This window comes from Oryzias melastigma, linkage group LG8 (genome assembly GCF_002922805.2).
Source record: "Oryzias melastigma strain HK-1 linkage group LG8, ASM292280v2, whole genome shotgun sequence".
In the NCBI taxonomy this organism is placed as follows: Eukaryota; Metazoa; Chordata; class Actinopteri; order Beloniformes; family Adrianichthyidae; genus Oryzias; species Oryzias melastigma.
Window position 1 is genome coordinate 14,010,641 of NC_050519.1, and position 23,321 is coordinate 14,033,961.

Below are 23,321 nucleotides of genomic sequence, written 5' to 3' on the forward strand. Positions count from 1 at the left end.
AGTGAATTAGAACCATTACAGATAAAAAAAATGAAAGTGGAAGACTTGACTTCAAAGGACACACATAAACAGCTTTTAAACTTAAGGCCTCAGTCAAATTGGGTCATCACAAAATTCTGAGTTTCTTAGTTAAAATTATATTTTGCTTTTTATGATTACAGAAAAAAGCAAGTTTGAACGTATTTCAGGATGCAAGCTTTTAAAACAAGGATCCTCCAGCTGTTGGTGCTTTAGCTGACATGATTACAGATGAGAGTAAAGCTGCTATGATGTGTGTAATTGGATGCAAACATCCAGGCGTTATCCTCTTTGAGGTTAATAGTCAGCTCCACCCAACACCTTAAAGCCCTTTCTGTTTGTTTGTCTTTTCTACTTCCCATTCTTGCTCCTCGTCCCTGTTTCACCTCACAGACACTCACAAACTTCACGCCCTTCTATCAGTCTCCGAGCAGCTGAGAGGTCAGAGGTCGAGCATCATGTGATCCGGATTTTTGATTTACACTAAAATGCTTCCTAAGCTGCTCAGAAAACCGTGGGGTCACGGGATGTGCCAAACACGCTAACACAATGCACTCGCACAGAGACACCCTAGCCTTGATTAGAAGTGAGCCGCACGTGAGGATTTCAGCTGGCACTAAGCGCATTTGCCCAGCAGCACACGTAAGTGTTCTCATTAATGTGTACAGGCCGGAAAGACTCGTGTGGAAAGAGTCAATTTATTTCGCCCTTCACGTGTTGATCACTAATCACCACACAAACTGGGGAAGAGTAATAATTCAGCCCATTTTCCGTTCCACAACGGCAGCTTTTGTGTCCAAACAAGAGCTCTGCTTCCTGCTCTGAGAAATGTTTTTTAGCTGGTGTTCCAGTGGGAGGCGGCTTTCCTGAGATTCAAACGCAGTGGGAAACTTGGGATGACAAACGCTAAAAGCGCCAATTAATATTCATCTTCTCTTAGGGTAGAGAGGCTTAGACCGTGGGGAAGAAGGCAGTCCAAAAATAGTTCAGCCACACTTCTATGTTCCTCCGTCTCTAAAAAGCGCAGGCAATACCTTTAAAGGAGTGAACACTTATGTAATCCGTCTCTAGAAATAGGGTCAGACTCCTTAGCCTTTAAATAATCAAAGTGCACGGCACTAATTGCATCACACGTTGAATCAAAGCTGGCAGTAAAACAAGGTTCAATATTCAAGCCAACGTTGTGATAAAATGTAAATCAACCGCGGAAAAGTAAAAGTTTATTAACAAAAGGTCATGTTGAGAAGGTCATTTTGAAAAAAACGTTGCGTTAAGGGCTAAAAAATGTCATTGCATAACTTCATCTTATTAAAAAATGATAATCATAAAGACATCATCATTTAATTAAAAAAAATCAAAAATAAAAATGTGTCCAAAGGTGAAAAAAACTATAAATAATTCCTGAAATAATTAATATTGACATGAAGGAAAGTTGGTGTGAACAAAAACATAAATAAAAAAGGGTTTCTAAGTAGTGACTAAAAGATACATCAATACATTTTTCTAAACGTATTTCTCCAAAGAATCTTTATTATTTATATTTTCATTCACAAAAATCAAAAGTTTTCCATTTTCTGCCCCTGCATAGGAGCAAACAAACAAAGTGGCTCCAGGATTAATTGGGAGAGGATCTTTGTACACTCAGGGTGTTCCCTTTAAAGGCTGATGACTCTCTGAGGAAACTATTTCACATGCACATTTCAACCCATGGCACTCCGTGTCAAGCCAGGGTCTCAGTGAGAGTCTAATTATGTAAGGGCCAACTCTGGTCACATGCTACAAACGCTAATAGAAGCACGGACAGCTTCCAGATTGAAGAGCAGTAACAGGTTTTCCACATTATATTATATTTGTACTTAATTTTATATCAAAATGAATAAATTGATTTTTTATGGATGTTTGAGTGCTTCCATATAGATATTTGAAACTAAATATTGCTTAAAATCAAATATGTACATCTGATCATATATTAATTTACATGAAATGTCTCATTAATTGTTGCTTTTCTTTAGTCAGTTTTCTATTTATTACAACATTATTTCATTTTTAACACACAGAATTCCCTTTCACCCCTTTAAATACATGATATATATGAATATATTTTACAAAATCTGCATTAATACATAGTACACACTACAAAACAGATTTACATATCAGCATTTGTAAACACTTTTTAAAGTTCTGCTGGCTCAAAACAGTTTGGAACTTAAAAACTGCACACCCCCTCTATAATGAGAGGTGACAGTCGAGCGCGCCCCCTAGTGTCTGCAGAGATTTTGCAGCTTTTCAGCTGGGACGTGCGTCCACGGGTCCCTCTGGTGCCACAGCAACAGGGGCTGTGAAGCTACTGCAGGATTATTTACAGACTCTCAAGTTATTCTGCTGGTGAGCTCGGGAAATGAGCTCTAAACTTTTACTGTAGAAAGAGGTCTTTATGACATAATAGCAGCTTATTATCTTTCTTTTTTGATAGTATTAGCCAATTCATTTCAAATTAACCATTAAAATTTGATTATTTTCCCCCTACTTTTTACATATGATGTGTGAAAACCATTTATAATGCAAAATTGGTTACATTGTGAATTTATCTTCAGTGACAAATGTTCAACAGCAGAATCATTTCCTGCAGTGCTCAGAGGCTTCCTCCATCTCTCCTCTCACATGGGATCAGCCTCGTTCACAGTCAGGCCGATCTGGGCCGCCATCCTGCTGGGTCACGCTGGGACAACAGTCCTTGTCCCAAAAAGAAACAATGTGAAATCTCCAAACAACTCTTTGTGATGCTAGCTCAGGATCAGAACATTTTGTCCCAAGCATCCCCCTTATCTCAGCCCCCTCCTTCTTTCTCCTTTTAGCTCCTCCCACCTATCTCCCTCCCTCCCTCCCCTCCTCTCTCTGTTTTTTTCCTCTCGCTCTGCTGTCAAGTTTTTTTCTCTCTATCTTTCATTTCTGACCGCAGAGGAGACAAATATTTAATTTCCTTATTGTGGCTGGCACGTCCACCGACTGGCCTCTGTGCTGCTTAATCCACATAGCAGGAATGCATGTGTGTGACGTGAATCAAAACCAGACTGGTGGTGTGACATGGAATTAAAGAGCCAGACTCAGCAGCAGCTGAAAGCCTCACAGCTTGCTTCAGGAGAATATCATAAACAAACATGGAGACCTGCTTTTGCACCTTGAGCTGAAAGGAAATCATTAAGTTAACATATGTATGTGTATATTTAGGGTCATTTTTCTTATTGTATGTGTGCTCAGAAGGCACAGTCTCCCTGTGACTGGCTGCAAAGATCTGTCTGTCTGTCATCAATCCATCTTGACTTAGTGAGACAGGAAATGAGACAGTGTCCCAGTTTCTCCTCTCCACACTGAGCAGTTACTAAATTTAGGAAAATAAGCAGGAACCAGAAAAGTCCACCACAGCACTTTCTTCACACTCTCCCTGAGTTTTTCCACTCTTCTTCCTCACCACCTTCCTTTTCAGAACTGCTGCTTATTATTGCAACATCTGAGATCAGAGACATCAGTTTAAAAAAAAGTGAGATGAAAGTTACAAAAACCCAGAGTATAAAAGAATATGTCTCATTTTCAGACTCGTGCAAGCATTTTAATGAAAATTGTGTTTTTTAAATGTTTCTGTAGCATTTTTTCATCATGATGGAGGACAAATATTTTTAAATGAGCTTAAAATTGGATTTCCGAGTACTTATTTATTCAAATTGTTGTGAATCGGGAGCAGACAAAAAATGCATTTGAAAAAGATCATATTTGTGACGTAGAAGCAGCAATCGGTAGGCCACAAGCTCCCTGCTCTGTTGTTTTCCTTGTCCGAGCTGGTATCTGGCTTAAAACTGTACGGCTGGAAAGCTCAGATAATGCTCACCGTTTTTGTCACACCAATAATGTTGAGTTGAGGTAAGAGGAGCTGTAAGCTAGCAGGAAAGCATGTAAAGCTCAGTTAAGGGAGACGGGAAGGGGGGCTGGGTTACTCTATGGCCACAATTCAGACTACTTCCACTCTGCAGAAACTATGCCCAAGAAAAATACATTGCAAAAATCTATCAACAGATTGCCAGAGTTGGTCTTTAGGTGAACACTAAATTAACAGTGTAATCACAGAGCAAACACCTGCTGTGCTAATCTTCAATAAAACCAGAATTGTAGATACATTTTTTAATCAAATGTGCTCAAACACATTTTTTTAAATAATGTTCTTTGAGGGTGCATTTATTCTTTTTTTACTAGCATTACATAATCTTTACCTGCATAACAAAACTGTAATTTTAAGTATAAAAGAGGGGAATTTTAGCAAAGGTTTCAGAGTTTTTAAGGTGCTACATTTGGCTTTTTTTGACCATGAATTATGGAGTAAGACTGTACAAGGAGTGCTGCGCTGCTTTGCTGAATTGAATCATTTCTACAGCAGTTGGTTGCCCAACAATGCATTGCATTTTGCAGTTCTCAGGGAGAAGACTCTGACCTTGTGCCTTTTAGAAATCCAGATGGTGGCTTACACCACACTTCTGAGAAGCCTCGCTCTGCTGCATAACTATAAAAAGGATCCCTTTTTGCTCCAACTTGGCTTCTTTTTCACATTTTTATCCATTTTTTATAAGCCTTTTTAAAATATTAAAAAATACCAAAAATAAAGAAAAGCAGTGACATCACCAGAAACATCAGGTTTGTTGAATGTTTTAGTGTTTTAACAGAAAGATCGTAAGGGTTTTTTGAGGCTAAAATTGAATTGTGGTGAAGCCAACATGTTATAAGACCAGCTGCTAACACAATGTAAATCTACTCTGCTTGTATGATGAATACACAATAGAATCTGCTTTGTTTCCTACTTTTCTTTGCACAAAGACTTTTCCATCTCAGAGCCTCACAGAGACCAGCTGTCCTGTGAAAAGCTGCAAATCTGTTTGCGTTTATGTGTGTAATAGCTTTTGATAAGCATTGCATTAAGCACAAAATATCCCATACCATCTGGCAAACTGCTTTTAGATTCATTCATTGGCTGGACCTCTCATGAAAATCTGCAGTTGCATGTTAATGTTTTCAGATGTACTGTGCTGCCACCTTGTGGGCAAATTTATGTTTTGCAGAAAATGATAAACTTATGGTTTATGTCATAAAAGCCTTAAAAGATTTGTTAGGTTTGCTATTCTTAATGCACTTTTGTGAATTATCTTTTCTTTTAAACATATATCTTGCAAGTTTGTTTAAAAATATGTATTTTATACAAATTGGCATTTTGGGATTTGCTCTAAAATAATAAAAAATAATTATACCTATAAATACAGAAAGTGTAAACTCTAAACGGCCTTTACTGTGCTCTTCTTCAGAGACTTTTTGCATAATAAGAAACTATTTTTTTTGTGAAATATTTTATTATAATAATTTATTATTATTATTTTTTTTTAAATACTTTTTAATTTTTTTGTGAGTTTTTTTTTCTTTACAGCACAGCTAGTGGCTGAGCACCGTTAGCTGATCGGCAAAGTTAGCAGCTGAACACCGCTAGCTGAGAGAAGAAGTTAGCGTTTGAGCACCGTTAGCTGGGCGGCAAAGTTAGCAGCTGAGCACCGCTAGTTGAGCGGTGTGGTTAGGGGCTTAGGAACACTTGTTGACCTGCAAAGTTAGCGGCTGATCACTGCTAGCTGAGAGGCGAAGTTAACGGTTGAGCACCGCTTGCTAAGCAGCGATGCTAGTGTCTGAGGACCAATAGCTGAGCGGTGAAGTTAGCGGCTGATCACCGCTAGCTGAGCGGCATAGGTAGCACTTGAGCACCACTACCTGAACGGCGAAGGTAATAGTTGGTCACTGCTAGCTAAGCAGCAAAGCTAGCGTCTGAGTGGCAAAGTTTAGCGACTGATCACTGTTAGTTGAGCGGCGAAGCTAGCGTCTGAGGGCCGCAAGCTGAGCGGCAAAATCAACAGTTATTGCAGCTCAACTAGCATATGATCACCGCTAGCTTTGTGGAAAAAAAATAGGTGTTTGTGTTAGCCAAGGGAGCAGACTCTTCCTGAAAGGTGCTGTTCTCACTATGTGACACCAGCTCATGAGAACTTGCTCATTTTTGTGGGTTTGGAGGGGCTGGTGCTCAGAGTGCCGGCTTTAAGAGGAATACTTTAAAATGCACCAAATGGTTCAAAATACCACTTTGGAGTTGCTAAACGTGAAGAATGAACATTGTGATACACTTAAAAGTTAAAAAAGTTGATTTTTAACGATATAGACCCCTTTGAAGGGCACTATCGTTGTCAGTGAGATCATCATGCTCCCCTTCATTTATTGTTGTCCCAGTCTGTGTGCCGGAGGTCTCCAGGTGAACTTGATACTGACACCAGCAGCAGACGGCGATGTGTAAGAACATCAGTGTGGCTGTGTGGCCCTCAGTCTGGAGTCCAGCCAGTCACTTAACACTTGTCAACAGTTTCTAATGAAAGTGACCTTTTCCTTTGCGGCCTCTTTTTCATTAGGAGGGTCAGAGGTCGCAGCTGAAGGCTGGTTGTCTGTCAATCCACGAGGGCAAACGGTTCAAGAAGCAGGCCCTGAGGAGGGGATGTGAGGACAAAGAGGGGGAAGGGGGAAAACATTTGATGGATCCAAACTTTTTTTCTTTTTTAGTGTATGCTCAGCTGGATCTTAAGACAAATTACTAAAATGCAGCTTTAGCATCAGCCCAATTTGATTAATGCTAAGGTTGGATTCCAGACTTCAAAGTGGCCCGCACTAATAATATGATGATTAAAACTTTAAGCTCTCTGCTGGCGTGCTCATTTAACGGGGCTGCCACCCTCTCGTTCCTGTTTAACTTCTTACTTCCCTTCCTTTCAACTCTCTGTTTTCTATTATGTCTGCTAACACAGATGTGGCCGACAGAGCGAGTCAAAGACGAAGGATCAGCCAGCATCCCTCTCCTCCTCCTCCTCTTCTTCCCCTTCACCCCGGCCTCTCGCAGATGAAAGGGGCCGCGCAAGGCCAGTGGACGGCCGGTGGGGTGTGTGCTATGCGAGGGCCCCAGACCCAGACACAACACAACCCACGGCTCTGCAGGCCACCACAGCTGGGCTGGAATGTTGACCCGCTTCAGAATTTAATGCCAGACAAGGGCCTGTGTGTGCGAAGTCCAAAAACGAGGGCGATGTCAACGAGAAAACAAGCGTGCTTGGACTGTCGGAGCTTTTTGACAAATTGCAGAAAAGCCTAGGGGCTGTTTCCTCCATCTCAGCAGAACAAATAAAAAAGGACGAACGTGGAACATTTCTGATCGTCTTTATTTATCAATTTATATATAAGGCAAAAAGAAAAAGGCATTAAAAAAGTGTATGAATTCGATTTAACTACCTTTATCCTAAAAATAAAAATGATAAATCAAGTAAAAATAAATATGAACCAGTCAACATAACATATTTAGTCCTTTAAATGAAAAAAGATTCCACAAAAAGTAGAACCAAGGAGCTTATTTGATTCTGAGGCTTCGTATGGCATTACTGTGAGCGCAGCTGCTCAGGACAACAAATACATGATAGTAAACAACCTAACACTACTAAAATATACATCTAAGTTATTATCAATATCTATTTGTGAACATATGAGGCCTTTAGGGGTAAATAGGGTTTGAGAAAATGTTTTTCTGAGATGTGTGAGGTCACAGGGTCGGACTTTTATGAGTTTACTGGACTGAGGAGAAATCTTTAAGGAAGTCGCAGGTTTTCTTCTGGATCACCTCCCGCAGCTTCCTGATCCTGCGAGTACTGGAGGAACCAACGAAGCTGTCAGGCTGGAGGACGGCCATGCCGTTGTGCACGTCCCCCATGATGATCAGCTGCCCGTCCGTTACCGTGACGTTGGGGCAGGGGCAGTTCCAGTCCATGTTCAGGAGGGTCACCTCCAGCGGCTCCTTGCCAAAGAACCTGAGTCCCATCTTCTCGTCCTTTAGGATCTCCTCCACGGTCACCAGAGCGTGTCCAGACTCCTGTTCCTCCGTTAGCTCCGTAACACGCCCCAGGATGACGAAGTCACTCTTGCAGAAGCTGGCGACCATCTTGCCTCGAGGTTTGCACGTCTTGCAGTTGTGGTTCTTCGGGAACGGGCACATCTGTTCGCAGGCCTCCTTGGACTCAAAGTTGTTCTCGTTGCCGCCGCAGCCGCCATACACGAAGGATTGGCACTTCTTGAGGATGCTGCTGTACGCCCAGCGGGGCTCGTAGGCCTTGCAGGGCCCCTGGAGGCTGGGGAGGCTACAGGGCGCCGCCAGCTCTCCTCCACACGCCAGCATGCAGGCTTCATATGTGTCGAAATGGTTTTGGTTTTTGTTGCACTGGCTGTACGTGAAAGTGAAGCAGTTGTTCCTCTTGGGTTCATAGTACCAGCTGATGCTCTCCTCTCCGCAGTCGTCGATGTCCGGACTCTTCAGGCACTCTGCAGCCGGGAAAGGCAGGCTGGTGTTTGTCCCCTCTGCATGTTTGCCCTTTGAGTCTCTTTTAACCACCATCAGAGGAAAGTGTGATGACATGCTGCCACCGACGTTTTTGGCTGTGCAGGTGTAGATTCCAGCGTCCTGAATCTGGGCATTGTATATAACCAACTGCCCGATGTTGGTGACCACAACATTCCCCTGGACGTGATTGGGCTTCATTATGATGTTATCTTTGCCCTTCAGCTGCTTTTCCCAGGTGATTTCCGGTTGGGGCTTCCCAGACACCTCGCACAGGAAGCTCGCCGTCTCGCCTACAAAAACCGTCTGTCTGGTGGGCCCGTTGTGTATGGTAGGGAGCTGGATGTCAGTTGGTAGAGTGGTCTGGAGGGCAGTCGTGGGTCGTAAAGTGGTCTCCATCGGCATTGGACTGGTGTGTGGCCAAGTCAAGTGATACCTGTACGGGTGCCAAATAGGATCCAGTTAATGTCAAAGTTTGGACTTTATCAGAAATAATGAGATTTCAATTGTCATTTCATTAACTTGTAAGCTACGTTCACACCGCCATCGGCAATCCACGTTCAAGAAACCATTTATAATTAAAAGTCTATGCACTTTTCAGGTTTTCGCGTAGTTATGCAAGTCTTTATGACCGTTTTTGGAATCTATGTACATCTGTGTGTCTACTATACGTGCGGTCGAACTGACCAATCAGGGAGTCGGATTTGGTATAGTGATGTTTGGATGACGTCCCTTTTAATTCCCCAAAGTGCCAACCGTGAAAATGTACGATTTTCTGATTAATGATACCAAGATTTGCTATTTTTGCTTTGACTTTAAGTACCAAAGCTCTTCCACCAGTAGATGGCAGACAAGCGCTACAGAAGAAGAAGCCCCTCCCTGTTTGTGCGGTGTGAACACCATGGGCTTTATGCGTGTTCAAGAACACAAGTTTACCATGTTTTTGAACACATGGTGTGAACATAGCTTTAGAGTTAAAGCAAGATAACTTTACCTCTTTAAACAAAAATAAAGAAAAAAATACTTAACATGTTACCTGCAGGTGACCTCAGAGATTGAGATACCCTTGGAACAGGCCTCTGCGTCCATGTAGCATTTGTTATAATAAGTCATGCCATCAGAGGCACAGGTGAAGTGGGGCTCCCGCTCGCAGCGGTCTCGGCACTTACAAACAGGTTGCCCATCCCAGATGTCACACTCCGAGCCTTGCTGGCTGCACATGAACTTGTCACAGGTTGCACCCTTTGGCATTCCAATGGGGCCCTTGTTGCCCTTGATGTCTATGTAGCGAGCAGCCACGCAGCTTTTGTTACCACACACATTAGGGCAGCACTTCTCAAACGTCTCACAGTCCTAAGGTTAGAAAAAGACGTGTAAAAGTTTTGGTTCAAACTGCAGGTTTTACATGTGAGAATATTTTCTTTATCAACTTGGAATTGGTCATTCATAAGCAATCTAAAAAAAAACAACACAAAATAACTGAAACATTACTTGTGGGAAATTGTAAAAGGACTAACACATTGAAAAATAAAAGCTCTTTAAAAATGTGTTAAAAAATAATTTTAATTTTTAGCTTTCACAAAAGTAAAAAAAAGTTGAAATAATGAGCGTTAAGAGTAAATATTTACCTTATAGTGGGATTTTTTTAAATAGAATTTGGACTTAAATATAATAAGACAATTTAGTAGAAATATAGAAATAAATGACTAAAATATTTTGAAAGTTTCTTATTTATTTGCTTTTATTTATTTCTTATTTCTACCTAAACTTTCTCCACACAGTTTGCGGGGCTTCACGCGCGTCAAGTTCAGCCCCCGACAGGTATACTCACCTGGTCAGCCTCGCACTCGCGCATGCACGTGCTCATGGCATCCACCCACAGGTTTGGGTTCAGGTCGTTGGGGCACATCCCTGCATGAGAGTACACCACCTTCGCCACCGACATCATGGGTAAGGCTCTCACGCGGCAGCTGCTCATGCACAGGAGTACAGTGTAACACTGTCCAACAAGGAACCAGATCCACCGGGGGAACAGCATCCACCACATTTCGGCAAAGACCCGAAATTTCCCCTCCCCCCAATAAAAATATTATATCCAGAGGGGTTTTGGCACGATGTTAAAGTTTACAGAAGAAATCCTTCAAAGTGTTCCGCGCAGGATCCGCAACTTGGATGAGAAGAAAAAGCGCGAGTGTGCGTTCTGTGGAGCTCTCCAGGTTAAGAAGAGTTTGGCGCTGCGGAGCGCAAACCCCCTCCAGGTCTGGCTACATGAATTACAGTGACCTGTCTCTTCGGGCAGCGAATCCCAGCTGAGTTACAGTCATGATCAACTTAATTAAAAAACTTAGAGGGAGGGGGTCTGCACCAGTTTCAGAAAAGACTCAGACACCTGTGCGCTCAGCTGCCTCAACCCTTAACGCGTAAAATCCAAGATGTTAAACGAATCAACTGTATTGTCAATAAAAGTGATTTTTTTCAACTCAAACCTCACTAAAATGTTTTAAAATCCTTTGAATTAAGAAAAATACAACGAAAAAAATGATTAGTCGCTTTTTGTGTCGGATTCACGCCTTTTTTGCTTTACAAATAAAGCAGCTCATCTCATTTTTGTTTAACTTTATGCTGCAAATTTTGTTTGAAAATATTTAGGAAAAAGATGACTTTTCTCGATTATTCTCAACATGTCCAGCAGATGGCGCCAAATTCACCAAAATGTCTTGAAATAATATTACATTTTGATTTCTGGGTTGCAAAGATCTGAGGTTTTCTTTGGTAGACCATTGCAAAAATAATCTAGGTGAACAACAACATTGTATACAAATAATAATAATATATATTTTTAATATATTTTGCTTATATTTTATGAAATAACTGCATTTGATCAAAATACACATGTATTTAGTGTGTTTAAAGCACTTCATTTTGCACCAAATCTTCAATTAAGGCGTATATTTTTAGTTAAAAAATTATAGTCAAGTTGTAGGCTAGTTATGTCACAATATTTATGTGCAAGAATAATAAAGACTGCTTAAAATAATACTGAAAAAATGGTGCATTCCAACCAAAGGCTATTCTAGGAAGTGCTGCAGATAAAGCAATAATGTAGTAAGTATAAGAAAAAAAAATATTTTTGATACAATGGCAAAATTTTGTAGCTAATATTGAGTAATAATAAAGGATATGTAAGGTTTTCTGCTGTTACTGTATGTGTGTCATGAGGCGATGAGTGCAGTTATGAAGCCTGCTTTCTAGCAGACTCCCTGCAGAGTCTAATGAGGCCCAGAGCTCCTCAGGCCAAACCCTGCAGCCCCAGTCTGGCCTGCTGTCTGAGGCCTCTCACTTACATTCACATAGGCTATCCCAAACAACACAAAGAAGCCTATACATCCTGGATAAATTGTTATCAATTAATAATACCCATGCATTATAGGAAAGCAGATTTTTGTGCACACGTTTAATTTGACCAATTAAACGATGTCTGCTCATCTCCTCCTCTCTCAGCCCCCCCTAACTTTCACCCCTCAAGACCCTGCATTCCCAGCATAGTCGGCACTGGGGCTGCAGGGTGTCATATATTGGATAAAGCCACACGGAGGACCTCACGCGGAGCGCTTTAACCGCTCCATGAGCCTCCAGCGTTTGTGTTGTCTGCGAGAAAACCACCTTGACTTTGACCTTCTCTCTACAGCATGTTTGCTGGCCTCTGCTAGTTGTGATCAGCCATCAGAAGTTGGTTTGATCGACTGAGGTTAAAACCGCTCTTTAACCTTTACGTAAAAAGATAGTCATACAAACATTTCTCTAACAGATGGATTGAAGTCAGATTTTTAAGGAATGCTTTTGCTGAATCTCTAGATTTCGTTTAGGCTCTTTTCCATTCAAAACATATTTTAATAGTAGAATCCTGATTCTAATGTTCACAGAGGAGTTTTCATACTCAAAGCATTCAAAAGTAGCTCTTTATGTATTTTACTTTTATATTTGTTACTATGATAAAGGTGACAACTTATCTCAGATGGAGTTTGAGTTTCTAAAACACCCTTATCCAATGCAGCAGTAACATGTTTTTAAGGTCTAAACTTGCTCAAATTCTAATTTTTAGGGGTCTATTTTTCAGTAAATTGTCAATTTTTGAAGACTGATCATTGCACAAGAAGCTCTGAACTTGTTATAAAGGCAACTTCTTCGTGTAAAGATAGACGTTCTGATCTCTGACCTGCAGCCTGTAAGGAAAGGAACCACTTTTAATGATTTCTAGAGTCACTGTTGTAGATTCCCACAGTGGATAAAAGCATTCTTAAAATTCTTCAGTTGGTCTCAACGATTTAGATTTTCTGAAGTTCATTTTTTTTAAATTTGTCTGTTTGCCAGAATTATTTGTTGACTCATGATCTCTCCGACACATGAACCTGCAGGAGATAATGCCAAATTTTTTCCTGCATATTCACATTTTTTGTGCAATATTATATCAGGCATGCTCTATTGAGATATGGTCTTTAAGTAGACAAACAAACATTTGTGTGTGTGTGTAAAGTCCAAATGTTGCAGATTTTTCTTTTAAGTGAAGTTGAGACTAAATCTGTGTATGGGCTGTGAGGAAGTACCTTCCTTTGACATCAGCTTTAGGCTCCTGTCCTGAATCGCTCTGAGCTGTTGTCTTGACCTGGATGATGGTTTTTTGTTTGAAAATCCATTTTTAAAAAAGTGTTTTGGGTGTTTTTAATATGCTCTTGAGGGATTTTTCGCAAGATATATATATATAAAGCTTAATTTTTTTTTTTCAAATAATTGATAATCGGGAGTAAAATGCTGTTGAAAAACAGACTGTGATGGGCAGGCCATTAGCTCACTGCTCCGCCTCCATTCTGATGACTCACTTTTAAACAAATACATTTAAGGACGTCTTTGTTTTTCTAGTCCAAACTGAAATCTGGATCAAAACTGTACAGCTGGACAGCTGCGATATCGCTCATCATCGCTGGTAATGTTAGATTGTGGGTGTGAGGGGCTGTAAGTAAGAGCAAGAGCGTGTAAACAGACATTTAAAGTAGATCAAAAGATGACCGGGGGACGGTTTCTGGCCCTCTGCTCTGAAATCAACCCAAACTTTGTTCCCAAAAAGCCGATTTTTGCATCAATCAAATGAGACATGGATTCACCCAGACTGTAGACCAGCTAACAAACAAGCTAAAAACGTTACTAAAGGATTTCCTTGATCAGGGAAGGGGCGTGATTTTTAATTTTGATTCCTCAACTTCAGCCTAGACGTACGACAGATGTGTCCAGACCGGCAGACACACATCGGTGTCCATGAGATACAGGGGTTCCTCTTTGCTTTCTTAAACAAAAACACACACCGACAGCATTCTAATGATGCAATATCTGTGCCGTCCAGACTGCAGCGTCTCAACATCTGGTTAGCACATAAACACTATTGTGTTCACGTAACCGAAGAGTTTGGGGGATTTCGCCAAAATAAGAGCACCCACATTCCTGCAGCTTAGACAGTGTTTGTCTTCTTTACATAAGACGGAAAACAAAACAAATTCGCATGTTAGTTAAGTTCATAACAGAATGTACAACAGTGGTTTGTTGTGCAACTGCAGGTCAAGGGTCAGCAGAGAGGCAGGAGTCCAAACTGCAGCTGGAGGCAGCAAGAGCAAAGATTTCTGCTCAATCTTTTGCTGATGTCGGAGGTTTCAACTCGCCATTCAGAATGGTGTGTGTGCTTCCTCTGCCAATGGGTTAGAGAACTCGAGGCAAAATATACGTATATTTGACTTTATTAGAATAATTCTGAGCATTGAGAAGTCCAGATTCACAGTAGTCGTTTGTCATTCCCCCACTTATTCTTATACAATTCAATTTGACCCAATTTTACCGGAACTTCATAAGGAAACGGTTCATGCAACAATTTGAGATCAAAAGTGGCCAGCAGTCAGACCACATAAGGATGACGACTCATTATTTGACATGTAAGAAAGATTTAAAGCACCATCTTTTTTGTATTATCTTAGTAGTTGAGTGAGGTATCAGCATTAATAAGCTTAAATAAATCATTATTATTTTTGAGCCAAGAAAGAAAGATTTTAGAAGCCCAAAGCCATGTTTTCTCAATAGTATTTCTATGGAGTAGACCTGTGCTCTTGGGCTCCCTCTTGTGGCTAAAACATGAAACTAATTTCATTTCACCAGAGAGATGCAGAAAATCTGACGTCATTTCCCTTCACAGACTGTTCAGATATTTATTAAGCTCTAATTGATTAACATTGGTAGACGTTAGGATGTTTAGATATAACTAAAGAAATAAAAAAATGTAGTGTAGTTTACAGATAAAAGGTCTTCATGATGACCAAAACAACACAACTTCAAAAGCGTTTTGTTTTTTTTCTACAAGTATACAGGACCTGCTTCATATAAAAATATCAAACTCTGAATGCATAGGTTAATTTCAACTCCATTTTCTGCAGTAATTAGCAAATCTCTTTACAGAAGCACAAAAATCCCACAAAAAAAAGAAAACTAACAAATTACAAACATGCAACTGTTGCCGCCCGCCGGGCACGAAACAGTACGACTTTTATTTCTTTGACTCCACATCGTCCAACTTTCTTGAAGGGAATTCCTGACCGACAAATGCAGCACAGCTTTCAAGTGTTTCATATGGTTGGAAAAGGGTGAAAATAAGCACTCTGTAGTCCTGATATGCTGGAAAACGAACGTCTTCCATGGCATTGCACTTCAGTGATAAGATCTCTAAACGTTCCATCATCGCCGTGGAGCTCCGAAGAACTTTGATGTGAAAATAATAAATCTAACGGGTTAAAAATACTCAAAAGAAAGACGAAAATGTACAAGTACGCATACAAATAAGACGGGAAACACTTGTTAGTAACTGATTGTAGGGCGTGTGCAACATCCTCTGATGAAGGGAGCCTCGGCTTTATGGATTTATGGAAGCAGCAGTATCGTTCAGCTGGACGTGGCGTCCGCCGTCGCCACGCCGTTAGTGTTAAATCACCAGCATCTGATCATGTAATTTCCAAGAAAGCTAAGGTCCATAAATCTGCTTGTGAAATGTAAAGATTTCCATAAACGTTTGATGAACAGGGAAGCACACAAAAATGGATTCTATTTTTGGGGGGTAAATGTAAAAGCTTTGCTCAACTTTTGGTTGATGTTCTGTGTTTGACCCAGAACCATTCATTAGTCTGAATAAACTCTAAATTTATATATTTGAATACTTCACAACTGATTTAACATAACACACTGCAAACTCTGACTTTTGTAGTAACATATAAACAGATCTGCTTGGTATTATAATTTATCTCTAAACAAAAGGATTCACTAAAGACAAACGAGACTCTTCCCACAGTATCAATTTAAACTGAATGAAGGCCAGTATTTGTTCTCAGTTGTACCCATCTATGTGGGAGTAGCGTGATCAGATCCCTAAATCTCAACCGAGAGACAAATTCCACCTTAAGAGCAGATCCTCCCCGCAAAAAAAAGACACTACAGGTTTCTGCAAGAGCACATAGAAAAGTGTCTAGATGGAATGAAGTGTGTTTGTTCTAAAACCCAAGTCCTGGAATGGCCAATCCTTCCCATCATCCTCTGCTTCTTACTTCAGACGGTTCAAAAAGTCCATATAAGGCGATTGCAAGAGTTGAGTCCAGCCTGTAAGGAAGACGAGCCAACACCCTCCCAAACACCTCGATTGACCCACTAGATCCTTGGCACAAAGTGCAGTGGGAAGAGAGAGTGATAAAGAGAGAGGGAGGGGGGCAAATACTTTCACACACAATGGAGGGCGCCATGCATCAGTAGTCGCTTGGAGCTGGTTGGGTACATGAAAGCAGCAGGAGGGCCAGAGGACGACGGCTACAGTGGAGAAACGGATCCAGATCGGTAAAGAAGCTCTAAGCAAGTTAAGGTTGCTCGTGGGTCGCTACAGAAGCCCATCGGGGGACCTCAGGAAGGAGGGGGGGTTGCAGCTTTAGTAGGTGAGCCGGGAGGCCTTCATGTTGTAGCAGGGTCTGTCTGTTAGACTCCCACCAGAAGGAAAGAGGGACAAACTCTCGGCTTTTTCCAGCACGATCTCCAGCTCCTGAAAGTCCTGCAGCCGAGCCACGTCTTTGTCCTGGAAAGAAAAATTAACAGTTAAATGTCACTATTTTTGAAAATGTCACTGTGTTCCATTAAATTAAAAAATAAATATGTAACATTTAAATGCAGTTTCTGCATGGTTTCCATGTTTTATTAAGAGGATCTTTAGTTTCTTCTGTGAGTCGAGTAAAAACTGTTAATAGAAGCCATTCAACTACAGTTCCCAGAAGCCTTTGGGAAATTTAAAGACTATCTTGACATCAGTAAACTGCGGACTACATCTATTGTTTCAGGTACATTTTACGATTTGTTTTCTTTTATGCATCAAATAATCTGCTGATAGCTCAGTTATTTTTCTTTTATAAATTATATTTTTGAAAATGTGATGTCATTTCAAATCAAGTATTATAATTAGTACAAAAAAGTGTTTTTACTGATGCATTTGGATTTTAAAAAATCATGAATTGATTTAATTTCCTTTTTAAACTTTGGATTTAAATTATATTTTTGACTTATTTAATTTCTAGTTAAAGCCACATTTATTTGTAATTAAAAAACAAAGCATAACTAGGTATTATACACTAGATAAATATGACTTTCAATAATAAATAATTACAAATGTCTTGCATTCTTAGAATGAATGATCTGAAGTCATGTTTTTCACTTAAAAACATAATAAAAGCTTTAACCCTTTAAATGCATGCTCAAGCAAACATTTAAATTTTAAAAAACATATTTATAATAACACAGATTTTGTGTATTAATCCCCCAAGGCAATTAGCGGTAGGAAAAAAACGTTCTTACATTGATTTTGTCTTAGTTGGATAGGTAAAGGGTTCCATGAAAATAAATTCTGAATTTGATGAATCAATGTTGATTTTTTTTTAATTAAGTAAAATATGAATTTAATGAATGAATATTTTCTAAACCCAGCCTCAGTTTTCATACTTTTGGTTTGATTTAAAGACAGGCTGGAGAGTCAGAAGAAAACTTTGGGAGCTAAACACATCTTCAAAAAAAAAAAGTTTAACAAACTGATATTTCTTTCAATGCATGAAAGCAGCACAAACGCTAAACATGCAACAGCCTAAACTCCACCTTTCTCAACATGGTGTTGGGGAGCTTGCGGATCTTCTCCACGTGCTCAGCGCTGATGTCTAACTCCCGACAGCAGACTCTGAGCAGGGAGCGGTACGTGAGCTCCTGCCGGTCCAGTTCCACCTCGATAAAGTCGTTCTCTCTGGCGTTGGGGTTCTGGATCCGAACTTTCAGTACCAACTCTGCAGCGCAGAAGGAGAGACATTCTTTTGAAAGTTCTTTTGAGGAAAAAGACGTCAGAGGCGTCGATTCTTCATCTGATGTGTTTGAAGTTACAAAGAATGCTGTGAAACTGGAAAGTGAAGCTACATTTTTGTGGTTTAACAAAACAGATCAAATGTTGTTGTTTTTGTGCAGAACAGAGGAACCCACCTTGAACATTAACAGGGAAAGTGCTGGTGAAGAAGAAGGGCTGGAAGGCTGGCATGGGCCCGCTGGCCTGGTTGTAGCTCAGCTGCTGTGGGACAGATGCTTGCCGGTTTATGCTCTGGTTAGCGCTGGCCACCTGGGCTTGGACCTGACTGCCGCCGCCACCACTGCTTGCCAAATTGGGGCACGGCGAGGCCAGTGGGGAGGAACACATGGTTCCGTTGTGTGCGACGGCGTGGGGATAGTCAGCGTGATTAACCAGGTGAGGCTCCACTGACAGGTCCATGGGCACTGTGCAGTTAACAACCGCGTGGCTGTGAGGCGAGGACGCAGGGGATGACGCACCATTTTGCTCATGCACCGGAATGAATTCACTAGCTTGACTGTGGTTGACGGCGGGATTTTCAGGGGAGGAGCTTTCAGAAACCAGACTCTGTGACGTCTGGATCCCGTCTGTTGGAGAGGGGGAGACAGAGTCGGTCTGGGCGTCTTCAACAGAATCACCAGAGCCGTTCTGACCGTTGTGCTGTCCGTGGATAATCTCAGACTTGTTATCCATCTTGGAATACATGAAGGGTGGATTGGACAGGTAATTTGGGATGATTGCTAACTCGGGCTCCTTGAGTTCAGGCACGTCTTCCACCTCAACTGTGACAACAAAGAAAACACAGCCTTTTATTTTACAGAAGTGCAGCATTGTTTTGTGAAGCTGCAAATGCAGATTTACCATGTGTGCAAAGCTTAAACATTCATTGAGTATCTATGAAAAAGATTTACAATTCTATAAAAAGTTTTGGCCACTTGCAAGATTGTTATCGATCAGTAGAATATGTTTCTATTGATCTAAAAAAAAATAGAACTACACATTAAATTTAGGTGAATTACTCCTAAAGTTCATTGCTCAGTAGGTTGACCCTTCAACACCTGAGCTTTAGCTTTGACTTCTCGTATTACCTGTTCTGTCTAGGGAACCAAAAGTTATCATATGTCAAAGTGTTACTTAGGTGTTGCCGGTGACACCTCAGGAGTTAAAGGGTTAAATAGTGACGTCAACCATAATGTTTTAATCCAAAATAAGATTATTTTCTTCTCTACAAAAGTACAAACCAGCTGACTTTGTTCATACGTTTCACTAAAACTAAATTTGGTTGGGTTTAAATGCATGATACTTGTCTCTACAAGATAGAGCACAATGTGATAGTACAGTAAAAGAAAAGTTGAGCATTTCTAATGAAGAAACAAAAAGGAACTCTAAAGTTTTATTGTAGACACTTAAATATCAGTAAATATCAGACACAGTTGCAGGGGAAATATTGATTTTGGCCAAAAAAAATGATATTGACTTATCCCTAGTTTTAATAATGAAAAGTGACTGCAAGTAAGTGACAAAAAAAACTTAGGAATGAAGCAATACAACATATTTCAATGGCTAGTCAGGGCTGGTACACCAATTGTTTGGGGAAACCGGTGCTGATTGGTTGATCAGCAAAGCATGTCAAAAGTATAGGGATGTATCATGAGTTTGAGGAACTTTGCGGAGCATTTGAAAAATATATCCTGTAGACATATAGTTTTTTTTAAGTGTGCAAGACATTCTTACTCTTCCTAAACATTTCTTTTTCAAATTTTTTGCTGAAAATATTTATTACCTAACTAACTAATTTATCTATAAATGTGCAAAATAGTTGTGGTCTGGCAACTATTTTTTCCAAAGAAACTTATTTTCTTCTTTCACATGCAAATATTATTTACATGCATAAGTATCATTTTACTACTGCAGAATACTATTGAGAGACAGAAACTTTATAGCTCAACTTTGGTGTGTATTAACAAAAGCAATAGAAGACAAATGTATCCCAATACGATGTAACTGAAGACCCATCTGTCAAGGAATAGATATCTTATCCTGGTAGGGAAAAAAAGAAAAGGAAATTTGAAGAACTTTACCGCCTAACAGTCGCTTGATCTCCGGTTTGGATGTTAGCTGAGAGGCCAGCTCATCTTTAGCCGTGAGGACTTCTTTGTCTGCCCCACAACTGAGTAAATAGGACACTACATGCTTATGGTTCCTCTTGCAAGCCCAGTGCAGGCATGTCCTAATGGAAACAATCCAAGAAAGACATTTAGACAGAAGATATGGCAAAAACACATTAGACCCAATCCAATGAAAATCATGCTTTTATCATGTTCTTGTAGTATTTCTCTCACGACGGTGAGCATATATAAAAACAACTTTGAGTATTAATGTAATCAAATTGAGATGAATCGGGAGCAGATAAAAAAATCAATTTGACAAAGCTCTCTTCTGTGACACGCAAGAGAAATGGGTGCACCGAAGTCTCCCTGCTCTACTCTATTCTGATGCATCCACCTGTGGACAAATAGATCTATTAATGTGTTTGTTTTGACCCACAAAAATGTATAGTTGCATAGCTAAAATATGGCTCACAACTTTCATTCCAATGCTGTTAGTTTGCTGTTGTAAAGGGTTGCAAGCTAGAGGAAGAGTGCAAAAACAGAATGATGGGATATCAATGGAGGCTTACTTCCACCCAACAGTCCTGCCCTTAACTCATACGCAAATGTATTATAAAATACTGCCATTCTGTACAAACGTCCTAGAAAACGACATAGATTTTTTGATTTTGCCAAAAAAAAAAATTGTAAAAATCATAATTAAAAGAGTATAATAGATGGAAAGATGATCAGAGTGGGACTTTAAGAACACTGATTACGATGACACAAATTCTGGAAGTTACAGTCCTGCACGATCAGTAGCTGGTAGTGAGAACAAAATTTGATAAGAAGAGGGAAAAGTCGCAATGTTGGCTGTTTAACAAGCTCTGCTTTGTATAATAGGATAACAGTGAGCATTTTAATCCATGTTACATCAAGGACACGTGATAAGAGCTGATCAAAAGCCTCTAAAACATGCAGGGAAAACAACACTGGTGAATGAAAGTTAGTGAGGTTAAACAGATTAGTTAATACTCACCATCCATTGATCTCGTTTTGGGAATTAACATTTACTCCACTCTCCACTAACGAGCGCACTTCGTCCAGATCCCCGATCGCAGATGCCTCTCTCAGCCTCTCTTGTAATTCTTTATCCAACGAAGTCGTGGACATTTTGCCACAAAACACTAGCGACTTTAGATCATATGACTCAAAACCGCCGCGCTATTTACATCAATTGTCAAAACAGAATCTACGACCGATATAAGAAGTGATTGCACTCTGCTCCGGCTGAGCAGACTCCAGCTAACAGTGGCTAACCGTACCTACTGGCTAGCTTGAGGAGGTGCTAGCTTGTAGCTTCAGCTAACGTAACTTCGTCTTGACCGCCATTTAGCGGATAAACAGCAACTTTTCTCCTTTGTATTTATGTATCCTGTCGGTTAACGTCGCAGAAGCGCTGTCGTCACCCCGAACACTCATTCAGTCTAAAATAATGGTGACAGAGGTCTGCCGGTGTGCTGTCAAAAAACGCCACCGTCTCGCTGGGGGGGAACGTTAAGATGTGACAACTGCGCACAAATGTTAGTTCCTATCTCGGTTACTTCACGCACTGACCTTCCAAGTTTCAGAACTTACTTTTTACTCCCAACTTGACGTAAATTCTTAGTTTTGCTGTCGGTTTTACGAATAAAATTGTCAAATTTAGTGACGAACTTCCTGTACGGTAACAGGTGCTGCTGCACTGTTAGAGAATTGTTGCTACCTAATATTTAACAACAAATGAAAAAAAATAAAGTTATATATATATATATATATATATATATATATATATATATATATATATATATATATATATATATATATATATAAAACTAAATAATGAGGCATAAAACTAAGTCATGCTATTTAGACAACATAATTGAATATTATACATGTAAGTAAAAGTTAAAAAAAGAATTTTCTGGAAATATTAATGTTGCACATCCCCCCAAAATAGCTCAGATGATGTTTCAACAGTTTTAGAGTACTATTACTCTACAATTCTACAAAAAAACTTTAAAAATTATTTCTAATAGTTTTTCAAGCGATTAACCAAAAAGTGGCCCAATTTAGTTGGTTTCACAATATTTTCTGCAGTGGAACAGGAGCTCATTAGAAATCCACCTCTTGGAGTAATTCCACATTCCTTTGTTTACATTCTCTCCTGCTAGCTTATAGCTCCTCACAACCAGGGGCGTACTCACATTAGACAAATGTAGGCCCACTTTATCACTAGGCAAAGTGGGCCCCCAACACTCTCAGGGCCCCAAGCTGAACACTTAATACAAATGTATGAGATAAATGTTATGTCCACCATTATTTAACTCTGCCATATAAAACACCCCAAATCACTGAGTTTTTATAAGACTTATTATGTGAAAGGGCTTCGTCCTCCCCTGTCCCTCTGCAGAATATATTCCAGTCAATAGCAAGTTGAGAGACTAACACGTTAGTGAGCAGAGACAGTTGGATTCCATCTCAATAGGGGGCTGTTATTCTTATTTTGTGGGAAAATTTTATTTAGACAGGTGGAAATAATGTGGGAGGGTTTGGGATCAGTTCAGTGGTTTATAATTTCCTATTGAAATACATTTTAATCAGGGATGCGCGGACAGGGGAGCTAGATGAAGCAGTGAATCACCTGTCATTTTCCCTATTAGATGTATAGCCTATTAATAATAATAATAATAAAAAAACGTATATATCGTAGCTATCTAGCCAGTGGGTCTTTAATTAGTGGTGAAAAAATACAAAGAATCTTATTTGGCTAACAGTGCTGAAGATAAAGTAAAATAAATCAATTAATAATAATAAAATGAAATAAAACAAAAATACCAAACCTATAGCAGACATTTTTTAAACCCGACTGAAGTGAAGAAAATGTCCTGCCATGTTAAACATTTAGTTTGACATTTCTATTTGAATGTATCTTTACATCATTAGCTACCAATGAGCTCAACGTTTGAGGCGAAATACAAACAATTTTTAATTACTTTATTTTGATTTGCTATTTTAAATTCTTACCAACATCTGCAAGTCTCCTGAAGAAGTCAAACATTTCGAGACGTAAATTTCCCAAAATACCTTGCGACTTTTCTTTGCGGAAAAATAGTGCAGAAACGAGAAAAAAAAAATCTGTGATAAAACTGGAAAATGAATCTGAAGAAATGTAGTAGTTCTAGGGGGTCGGTCAAGATGGCGACTCGGTAGGATGCATTAGCTCGAGCTCCGCTAATAAATCATTAAAAGCCAATACATAAGTATATTTTTGGAGAAAAATCAAGTTGGA

General features: G+C 39.9%; 2 protein-coding genes and 1 long non-coding RNA gene across 4 annotated transcripts in view; 1 reads left to right on the plus strand and 2 right to left on the minus strand.

The window, feature by feature from the left end:
- LOC118599066 overlaps window positions 1-7,279 on the plus strand; it is a 27,409-nt gene extending 20,130 nt beyond the window's left edge. For both annotated transcript variants that reach the window (XR_004948349.1, XR_004948348.1), the window contains exon 5: window positions 6,888-7,279. This is a non-coding gene — a long non-coding RNA (uncharacterized LOC118599066). The remainder of the gene's footprint in view (window positions 1-6,887) is intronic.
- On the minus strand, window positions 7,278-11,153 carry wfikkn2a (info WAP, follistatin/kazal, immunoglobulin, kunitz and netrin domain containing 2a). The gene is made up of 3 exons (XM_024272065.2): window positions 10,290-11,153; window positions 9,495-9,811; window positions 7,278-8,894 (listed from the first exon to the last, which is right to left on the minus strand). Exons 1-3 carry the CDS (start codon window positions 10,503-10,505, stop codon window positions 7,694-7,696), a joined length of 1,734 nt encoding a protein of 577 aa, XP_024127833.1. The 5' UTR covers window positions 10,506-11,153; the 3' UTR covers window positions 7,278-7,693.
- A 3,072-nt stretch (window positions 11,154-14,225) lies between these two features.
- ankrd40 (ankyrin repeat domain 40) lies at window positions 14,226-21,713 on the minus strand. The gene is made up of 5 exons (XM_024272401.2): window positions 21,030-21,713; window positions 19,982-20,130; window positions 18,038-18,682; window positions 17,666-17,847; window positions 14,226-16,601 (listed from the first exon to the last, which is right to left on the minus strand). Exons 1-5 carry the CDS (start codon window positions 21,161-21,163, stop codon window positions 16,458-16,460), a joined length of 1,254 nt encoding a protein of 417 aa, XP_024128169.1. The 5' UTR covers window positions 21,164-21,713; the 3' UTR covers window positions 14,226-16,457.
- Between the last annotated feature and the right edge of the window lie 1,608 nt (window positions 21,714-23,321).